Genomic DNA, 10,523 nt, shown 5'->3' on the forward strand with positions numbered 1-10,523 from the left:
TTTAGGGCCGCCCGATTATACTGTGCTCCAAGGATGACACTGAGAGTTCCAAGTTTGCATATAAAGCGATCGCGCTGCCCACCACCGTGGACTGCCTCCAGGGCGTCCTGAGCGTGATCCCGCTCCAGCTCCTCTCCTTCCACCTGGCTGTCCTCCGAGGATATGACGTACGTGAGAAATTGCATCTACCCCCCCAAAGAGGAGAAATACAACCCCAGAGTAACTTTTTGTTCTTAAATACTTAGTTAGTGTAAATATTCATAGGAGAAATACTTTCATTTAAAATAACTCTCTTTAAAGTAACTTACACCCCCTGAAAAGGAGTTATGAACTGCAAGATGTATAAAGACTGCACCATTAAACCATACCTCATCACCCAGAGGCAATGTTCATTAGCAAATTTAATATTTTATTCTGGTCTTTTCCTTGCATATGTGAATTTTTTAACATTTTTCAAGATTATATCAAGAATACAATTTTACATCTCCCTTTTTATTATATTACAAGTATTTTCTCACATCTTGAACTTGTTGTAAGCAACATTCAATCATTACATATTTCACCACAATCTTATTACATGGATTTTAACAATTACTTATCCAGTCTTCTATTATTTAAACAGTTTCTAAGTTTTTGGAACATCTGCATAAATAACAATGCAGTGAACATCTTTACACATACTTCCTCATCCCACATGTAAGATTTGTCCTCAGTCTAGCAAATGATTCAACATTTTGAGACTCCTAACATATATTGTCAGCTTATGTTCCAGAAAAGAACCAATTTATGATCTCACCAGCAAGTGTGTAAGAACACACAATTCATTGCACAAAGAAATAGATGTTTTATTACAATTTTATTTAGAGCTTCTAAAAATACATAACAGGGGCCGGCCTGGTGGCCTGGTTAAGTTCGTGTGTTCCGCTTCGGCAGCTTGGGGTTCGCCAGTTCGGATCCTGGGCACAGACCCACACATCACTCGTCAAGCCATGCTGTGGCAGCATCCCTCATAAAACTGAGGAAGATTGGCCACAGATATTAGCTCAGGGCCAATCTTCCTCACACACACAAAATATATAACAATACAAAAAACGGTATAGCCAACACCTGACGGTGTAACGTATCATCCAGAATTGACATTTGTTAACATTTTGTCATATTTGTTTTTTCTTTTTCTAAACATTATTACAAATGAAATAAGGCATTGCAGATAAAGTTGAAGCCCACTTTATCAACCATTCCCAGTCACATTTCCTTCCCATCTCCACCCTAAACTCACAAGTCTTGTGGATTTAGTGTATATCCTTTCAAAAAGAGTAAATATTTAACAGTACAAATCGAGCTGGTTTTAATAGCATGAATCATATCCCCTTTTAATAGTGTTGACACTGGCTGACACCTATCAGGGGCACAGTAAATGTTTATTGAATGAACTAAACATTATACAGTTCAGTCAGGTTTCTGGAGTAAGGAACTGCTTCCAAGATGCAGGTCTCATGGGCACTCGTGGCTGGAGGTGACCAAGAATGCCATCTTCTTGTCATCAAGGACTCTGATAATAGTCTTTACAATGCAGCGTGTTGCTGAGACCTGTGGGGTCCTCAGCAGCTACTTTCTATCGTTTTAGGTTGACTTCCCCAGAAATCTGGCCAAGTCTGTAACCGTGGAATGAGAACAAGAGCATGAGGAAACCATCGCCACCTTTAGTCTCGTTCAAGACCTGTCCCAGTGATGCCAAGGGGGAAGAAGAGCGGGCATTCTGCGTGTTCTGAGTAGATCCCAGTAGAGCTTAACAGCTTTGACGTGCCTTGTACCCAAGTGCTTTGCTTACAGCAGATACTGTTTCTCCATGTCCTGAAGTCTCCAGAGGAGAAGGGAATCGTTTACACATGGGGATCAGAGCGGACTTTTCCACTACCGTGCAATAGAGATACAGCTCTCTTCAGAGTAACTGTGAACCTTTTTTAACCAACACTAGTTAGTTTTAAAAGACAAAATATTTATAATAATTGTATAGCTTTTAAGTTATTTTTCTGGTACATGGCTGTCTGTAGCCAAGGTAATGACCAGACTGTGCACCCCAGCTAGGGCAGAGTGCCCAGTCTCCTGGCAGGGGACATTCCTCTCAGATTTGAGCACAAAGCAATGCCCCTCTGGACTCCTTTCTCCTTTCCCATCCTCTTTTGGCTGCTCCTGAATCCTGTCCCCTCATGTCAGGGAGGCCTCCCGCCATCTTCCTATGCGTCCTGTAAGTCTTGTCAAAATCTTAATGTCCTTCAACGGTTTCTTCTTGTCTAAATCTCTTCAACTTTTGTTTAATCTGATCATGGTTCTTTTTAAGCCCAGGCAGCATTTAATCCCTGCTCCTGCCCATAGTAAAAGAGCTTGAAATATCTCATGCAAGAGAGTACTTTCAAGGGGCTACCTTGCCCTCTATTTAAAAGTGTGCACAAAGTACTATGCAATATTAAGACAATAAAGACAGTACAATTTTTTTTGGTCTTGTGTGTTTGAATTTTTGTCAATCTCATTGTATTTGTGTACTTGGATTTCGAGGGCTCTTTAAAACAGGAACTCAGCAGTGTCTGGAGGGAGCAGCCTCATTTGTGGTGTTGACCTTAAAAAATAGACAGCTGGTTATATCTCCAGCAAAAAAGGATTTATTTGAGATCAGCAAAGAATTGCAATGTGAGGTCTACAACCATGGCAAGCCACGTGCAAGTCCCTGAGCACCAAAAGGAGAAACTCTTTCAGAGAGGGAAAGAGGAAGTTGGGAGGGCTATTGCAAACACGGAGTTCAAGGTGTGGTGGCTTTTCACTGGCTGAGTTGGGACAGTGTCTCACTGGCTGAGCTGCTTGCTGGTCAAGAAGAGGAAGTCTTTCTTCTTGCTGTTGGGTTCTGCTATGACGTAGGGCATGAGAGCTCCCCTTTCTGGCCTCCTGACTCCATTTCAATGAGGTTTCTGTTTATTTTCACATTTTTCCCTTTTGACCAAGATCTTTCTCTGAAAGCATGGCTAATTGAGAGCCACATTTTTCCAGTTTCATCAGCCTTTTGCCCCTCAATGTGAGGAAGGACCTTTCCTGGGTGTCGTGTCCTGGGTCAGAGGGAAAGTGCACAGATTGGAAACCTACTGAGGTCACATTTGAGTAAGAAGGAGAGGTAGGAGGGAGAACTCTCAGGCATTTCTCTTTTCTAAAGTCCACATGTTGTCAAGATCGTAAGCATCAGAGGTCATCTGAAGCATTATGTCATCATCAAATGTTTGACAGACAAACCTCCAACAGGCCTGGTCTGGACATCTTGGGGAAGCTGTCTCATCAGAAGTCCTCTGCTTCAATTCTGGGAAATCTTTGCTTTTAAGTCACCAGATGATGTGCAAGTCCACTCAGGGCTTGGTGCTTTCTTTAGGTGTGTCACATGAATCCAAGAGTCTGGTCTCTGGAGTTCTGCAGCACAGGGGTTAGTTAGCAGTACCTGATGGGGCCTTTCCAGCAAGGCTGAGGAGAGTCCTCCCGGAGGTGTCTTTTCCAACAGGCAAAATCTCCAGTTGCAAAGTGTGATGCTTAAGGTCTTTGTCTCCCTGGAGCACACTGAAAAGGTGGCTCTACCCAAACATGGTTATTTTTAATAGAAGCAATCAGGCCTTCGCAATACTAGAGTATATCTCCTTTCTCAGCTGTGGGTCAGAAGAGGCAGGAGCCAAGTGCATTGGGTGTGACTATCTCAAAGGTGGGAGTTTATGCATTCCCGAGGGGGTGGATCTGAGATACAGAAGGACCAACAGTAATGCTTTTGGCCACGGTATTTGGAAGGTCTTGACAAATTCTGACCTTAAATAAATAGTTATTTCTCCAGCAAAAATGGGTTTATTCAGGATCAGCAAAGAATTGCAATTTGGGGTCTGCAACCATAGCAAGCCACAGTGCAAGTCCCCCAGCAGCAAAAGGAGGAGAAACTCTTTTATAGAGGGGAAGAAGAACTGGGAAGGGCTATTGTGAACGGAGTTCAAGGTGTGTTTCATTGGCTGAGTTGCGACAGTCTCTCATTGGCGGAGCTTCTTGCCAGCCAAGAAGAGGTCCTTCTGCTTCCTGTTGGGTTCTGCCATTGACATTGTATGTAGGAGCTCCCCCTTTTGACCTCCTGACTCCAATCTAATGAGGTTTCTGTTCATTAATTTTCACAGTTGGTAGCCACTAACACTGTCCCCACACCTGTGACCTGCATGCTTCCAGTATGAAATGAGGACTATTTTACAAAACAGAACAAAATGCAAGAGATTTTGGAGTCCACTGAACAGCTGTTAGAGGGGTTTGGGCCACATGACACTATTTAAGTTGGTTGTCCTGGGCCTGGCCCTGGGCCCAGTGGTTAAGTTTGCGTCCTCCCAGGGTTTCACCAGTTCAGATCCTGGGCGCGGACCTAGCCTGGCTCATCAGACCATGCTGAGGCGGCATCCGACATAGCACAACCAGAGGCACTCACAACAAGAATATACAACTATGTACCAGGGGGATTTGGGGAGAAGAAGAAGAAGAAAGAAGATTGGCAACAGATGTTAGCTCAGGTGCCAATCTTTAAAAAAAAGATGGTTGCCCAGAGCCTGAAGGTAGCATACAAGGGTGAAACTCAAATTCATACTTTTTTTTTCGAGTCCATTATAGTCATTGATTTTATTAATATAATCAGGCAGGAAGACAGAAAGTCAGAGACGGAGTTCCTGAAGGCTTGTGGAGTTGGAATTGTAGGCTTCCTATGAAAGTGCTCTCTCAGATGGCTTCAACAGTGTCTCCATGATAACTAATTGGTGTGTGTCACTCTAGTATCCCCCAGACCTTTGTTCTGGATTACCTGTGAGCTACTTAGTAATTTCTCTATCCTCTTCTATGTTCTCACCTGTATTACAGGGATTGGAAACCTGAGAATTACATTTCCAGGTTAAAATACACCAGTGAAAGGCATGCGTGGAAGTTGCAGAAGATGGTTTAGAAATCATATTACTCATTGAGAAATCATATTCTTTCTTTCCCCTCTACAGAGGCAGACAGAAGCATGGCTTCAGTAGATGCCATTAGCCCCAAAGCACCCACTAGGATGGTGCTCCCTAAACCCACCCACCACTCAGTGTTCCAGGAAGTGGTGGCCACCAGTAGAGGTTTCCTGCGGCTCCTCCAAACTCCCCATCCTGGAAAGCTGGCAGGACCCCAGGGATTTGGTGGCATCTGCTGACCTCCATCCTCTCTCTTCTCACAAATTATCCCGGGTGTAAGTCCTGCTGGAAATGCCTGCCCTGGTTTCTGCCTTTCTAACTAAACCATGGCCAATATGACTTCTGAGGTTAGGAGACTTTTTACACACTAACTAGAATATTTTTATCTGGTTAAGAGCAGAAAAATATATTTCATCCTTATGTCCTACAGGTGATGACCATCCTGACTTTCATGTTAATCATTCTCTTCTTTTCTGTATGGTTCTACCCACCTCATGTAATCTATCCCTAGGCAATACACCGCCTAGTCTTGAAAATGGAGGGCAAGCACCCACCAGCCTTGCAAGGAGGGGGCAGCACTGCCCCCGCTGGACGGAGGCTCCAGGTGGAGGTGAGCGGAACAGTCTCCTGGTCATGGTCTGCCTTCTGCTTCTCTGGGAGTTGACAAGGCCCCTTCTGGGGAGGTCGTGAGCAAGGTCACGAGCGAGTCTTGGGAAACACAGGGCTCTCTGCAGTTGGGCGCCCGGCAAGACGGAGGTGCAGACCAGGCACTGGACACGCAGCAGGAGTACAGTCAGAGGGAGCGGGCTGCTCTGCACTTTCCACTTCTGAGCCCACCGCGGCCTCCCTGCAGCCCTCAGGGAAAAGCTGAGAACTTCTGCGAGTGATGTGCGTGCCCTCAGCAGAGCACAAGGGAGAGACCCTCCTCAACCATGGCCAAGACAAGCCAAGGGCCGATGAGACTCTGGGCCAAGCTCTCCTGGGCCTTCCGTCCTCGGGGTAAGACGGCCGATGGAAGTGGGGTCTTAGTGATGACAGTCCATCTCTTGGGTCCCACTGCTGCAGTGTGGCTCAGCTGCCCTCCAGGTCTGGTGCAGAGCTGCCATCTGGGGATTGCTTTTCAGCATCATTTCACCAAGGGATTCCTTTGTCATTTCCGTTGTTAGGTCCCCTGCTTCCTGTATCTCATGTCTTCTTTCTGAGTTTCCTTTCTTGTTATAGTGGAGCACATCCTTCTTGAGTAAAGGTGCTTGAGAGGTAAATTTTTTGAGACCTGGCATGTCTGGAAGTGACTTTATTATTCACACTTGATTAGGGTCTAACTAAATATAGAATTCTAGGTCAGAAAAAAAAAAATGCTTCCTTTAGAATTCTAAAGGTAACACTCCATTATCTTGTTCCTAGTGTTGCAGTTGAGGGGTCCAAAGTCACTCTGATGTGCCTCTGTAGGTGACCTTTTTATCTTCTTTTTGTTCCCTGTGTCCTGAAATATCCCAGTCAGTGCCTTGGATCTGTAGTGTTGATTGCAGTCTGGTAACTCATGCCCTTCAGTTGTGGGAAATCTTATTACTTTTGTGTGGATTTCCCTCCATTTCTCTGGCCTGTTGTTCAGACCTTGAAGCTGCTGGACCAGTGTCTACTTTCTTATCTTTTTGACCGTGCATTGTGTTGTCTTTTTGCTCTACTAATTGGGAGATTTCTTCAATTTACTCTCCCACCCTGTTACTACTAAGATTTTTCATTTCTGCCAACACAATTTAACTTCCAAGGGCTCTCTTTTTTTGCTCTGAATGTATATATACATTTTTATAATGCGGATTTTTAAAATTAACTACAGTTCATTCCTACTTCCTTAGTTTTCACCTAAGGTCCTTTTCCTGCGGTCCTTTTCCTGATACCACATTACGTCTCCTTAGGCTCCTCTTGGCTGTGACAGTACTGGGAGGTATTTCATAGAATGTCCCACATTTGGGTTTGTCTGATGCTTTTCTTGTGGTTAGACTGGGTTTATGAGTTTGGGGGAAGAGGACCCCAGAAGTAAAGTGCCATTTTCATCAGTTTGCATCCAGGATATATACTATCAACATGAATGATCACTGCTCACTTTGGTCACCTGTCAGAGGTAGCATTTGTCAGGTACTCTAATTTCCCCCCTTCCCAAAATGAACTCTGTGGAAGGAAGTCACTATGGCATCTCACACTTAAGGAGCAGGGAATTATGCTTCACCTCCTTGAGAGGGGGGTACCTACATAATTTGGGATTTAGTACAGATTTGTCCGTTCTTCCCTATGTATTTATTAAATCATTTATTTCCATTACTGTGAACTCATGGACAGTTATATTGTACTTTGAGTTATAACTCAATACTATGTTCTTTATTTTGTTGCTCAAGTTGTCCCAGCTATGGCCATTGGGAGCTTTCAGCTGGCTCTGGTGTCTCTTTGACATACCCCCTCATCGTGTGTATGTGTGTGTGTGTGCGTGTACTTTGTAAGCACTTCCTTATTTTCTGGCACTACAATACCTCCAGGATTATCTTGTCTATTCCCTGCCCCAGCCCTAGAGTCAGCCATTGCTTCAAGGACTCCTGGTTTCCTTTATTTGAGAATGGCCTGGGGCCGGCCCAGTGGCGCAGTGGTTAAGTGCACACATTCTGCTTCGGCAGCCCAGGGTTCGCCAGTTCGGATCCTGGGTGTGAACATGGCACCGCTTGGCAAGCCATGCTGTGGCAGGCGTCCCACATAGAAAGTAGAAGAAGATGGGCATGGATGTTAGCTCAGGGCCAGGCTTCCTCAGCAAAAAGAGGAGGATTGGCCGTGGATGTTAGCTCAGGGCTAATCTTCCTCAAAGAAAAAAAAGGAAAAAAGGAGAATGAACTTAGGAAACAAGCCCTGGACTCTGGGTGTGCTTTTGCTGCTGGGATGTCATTGCTTCTAGGCCATTTCAGCTAAGAAAGCAAGGACATAATTTTTGTGAATATTTTTTAATGGCTAGTTCTTGTTTCAAGGATGAAATATTTTTTCATTCTCTCTGAGCCTGCAATGATAAATATTTTTTTTTCTTTTGAAATTTCCTTCTCCTCATAGTCTGTTTCTTTCAAGATGCAATTTTCTGTTTGATTGTCTTAGTTTCTTCGCCATGTCTGTCTGGTCAGAGCCAAGGTGATGGGAAAGATCTGAGCACATGGTGGGGCTTGATGCTGAGAGTCACTGCTGGCTGATCTGGGGGACTCTGCAGGGGGCGAGGGTCAGGCCTTTCCTTTAGGCTTTAGGGCTGGTCAGACTTCCAAAGAAGAGCTTTCCAGTCCCTTGCCTGAGCACAAGGGTCTAGTTGCTGGTGCTCTGGGAGATGCCTGGATGAAGAGGGCTGAGAGCCACTGCGTCAGCATTCCATTATACAGCCACCAAACGCCCTATTCTCATACAGCACCCATGCCCTCAGCTGTGCCCCCAGCCCTCTCTTACCATTGCCAGAGAAGAGGGAGGGGGTGGTTTGGGGAGAGGGCAGAGGAGGCCAGCATGAGGATGCTCACCACTCTGCATGCACAGTTGATACCCCACACTTGGTACTTCTCTTCTTGAGTCCTCACAGTATCCCCATCAGGCTGAGATCACCACCCACGCGCCCTCCCCACAGAACTGAGGCTCAGAGGAGCCAATACCTCACCCAGAGGGGCACAACTAAGCAGGCAGCCCAATGAGATCCAGGCCCGTCAAGAGTGGCTGACACTGGAGTCACGGAAACCTGTCGGCCCTGTGGCCCCTGGCCCAGCCCCGGTGCCCCCCTGACACTCCTAGCCTGGGGAGTTGGAGCCTGAGCTCTTCATCCCTCCTGTGCTGTCTTTTCCTTGGTGAAGAGGCCAGTGTGGGGTGGGAGTATCTGCCAGCTGTGGCATCAAGGAATGAGGCAGGGCAGGGGAGTGGCAATGAGGTCTCAGGAGGAGAGAACGGGCTGGTGGCCGTCATCAGAGAGGTACACAGCCAGGGCCACAGAGCTGAAGGTGACAAGAAAGGGAGAGAAGGATAGGTGGCTCGATGCAGGCTCGAAAAGGCCTTCCTCTCCACAGGAGGGTGAGCAGGCCAAGGGGAGAGGTCCCTACTCTGAAAACCAGGCCAGCAACATGGCGTCCTCCCCGACTGCTCCCCCTCCCTCACTCCCACATTCCACCCCTCGCTAAGACCTGAGAATTCCCCCCCTTAGACAGCTTTTTTCTCCCCTTTACGTTGTTTTAGTGTAATTTACACACCCTAAAAGTCACCCTTTTTTAGGTGAACAGTTCTGAGTTTTGACACATATATAGTCATATGACCACCGCTGTAATTTTAAAATATAGAATTTACCCATCATCCCCAAAATTCCCTCATGGCCCCCCTGTAGTCATTCCCCTCCCCCTACTTGAGCTCTGGCAACCACTGATCTGATTTTGCTTTCTCCATAATGTCATATAAATGGAATCACAGAGGACATAGCCTTATGTTTGTCTTCTGTCCCTTAGCATGATGTTTTGGGTACTTATCCACGTTGCATACTTGTCAGCAGGTCACAATCCGCTGTACAGATGCACCAGTTTGTTTATGCACTCACTGGATTATAGACATACGGGTTTTTTCTAGCTTTTGGCTGTTGCAAATAAAGCCGCTATGAACACTTGTGTACCACATTCTGTGTGGACCAGCTTTTATTTCTTTTGGATACATACCCAGGAATGGGACTGCTGGGTGGTGTGACAGTTGTATGTTTAATGTTCTCAGAAACTGTCAAACTGTTTTCCAAAGTGGGTATACCACTTGGCTTTCCCACCAGCAGTGTAGGAGAGTTCCACTTGTTCCACATCATCACTAACAGGTGATACTGTCTGTCACTTTCATTACAGCCATGCTAGTAGCTTACACATAGTAATTACAGTTAGTGGTTACACATAGTCACAGTAGTTCATTGTGATTTTAACTTGCATTTCCTTAAAGTCTTGAAACAGTTTTAAAATCAGTTCCTTCCTTTTGACACCTGCTGCCATGGCCATGGCCCCAGGCCAGGCCAGGCCTCATCTTCTCTCACAAGGGCCTTTGCAATAGCTCCCTAAACTAGTCTGGTGGCCTTAAGCCCCACATCCCTGAAACTTCACGTGCCCTAGCAATCTTTCCACAACAAACACCTAGTCACACTGCTCACTTCCTTCCTCAATAGCCATCAACAGTTGCCCCTCACCTCCACAAGCAGGCCCCCACCCTGCCATGCCCCAGGGGCCAGCAGGTGAGGGACGAGTGAAGTCACAGCCAGGCATGGGTAATGGGGGGGGAGGGAACTGTGGTGAACTAGGAGCCTCACCTAAAAGGGCAGCTGCCACTCAGTTCCTGCTGACCACTGCCCTCTGGCAAGGCAGGCCCCATGTTGCCAGAGCTTCTAACTATTCAAGCAAAAACAATTGAGATTTCTCAAGTGAATGCTCCCAATTTTTAAATGCTGGCAACTAAGTCACTTAAAAAAAACCCAACTCCTCTCTGGGTGACACAAGGCCTACCAGTGAGCTGAAG

General features: G+C 46.0%; 1 protein-coding gene across 3 annotated transcripts in view; it reads left to right on the top strand.

Annotated features, from left to right (window-relative positions):
- The window catches only part of GFPT2 (glutamine-fructose-6-phosphate transaminase 2), a 39,599-nt gene extending 37,105 nt beyond the window's left edge, over positions 1-2,494 (top strand). For all 3 annotated transcript variants that reach the window (XM_046666625.1, XM_046666627.1, XM_046666628.1), the window contains 2 exons: positions 6-167; positions 1,628-2,494. In XM_046666625.1, coding sequence (XP_046522581.1) covers positions 6-167; positions 1,628-1,672 — 207 coding nt within the window. In that variant the 3' untranslated portion in view covers positions 1,673-2,494. The remainder of the gene's footprint in view (positions 1-5; positions 168-1,627) is intronic.
- The last annotated feature ends 8,029 nt before the right edge of the window (positions 2,495-10,523 follow it).

This window comes from Equus quagga, chromosome 7 (genome assembly GCF_021613505.1).
Source record: "Equus quagga isolate Etosha38 chromosome 7, UCLA_HA_Equagga_1.0, whole genome shotgun sequence".
NCBI lineage: Eukaryota > Metazoa > Chordata > Mammalia > Perissodactyla > Equidae > Equus > Equus quagga.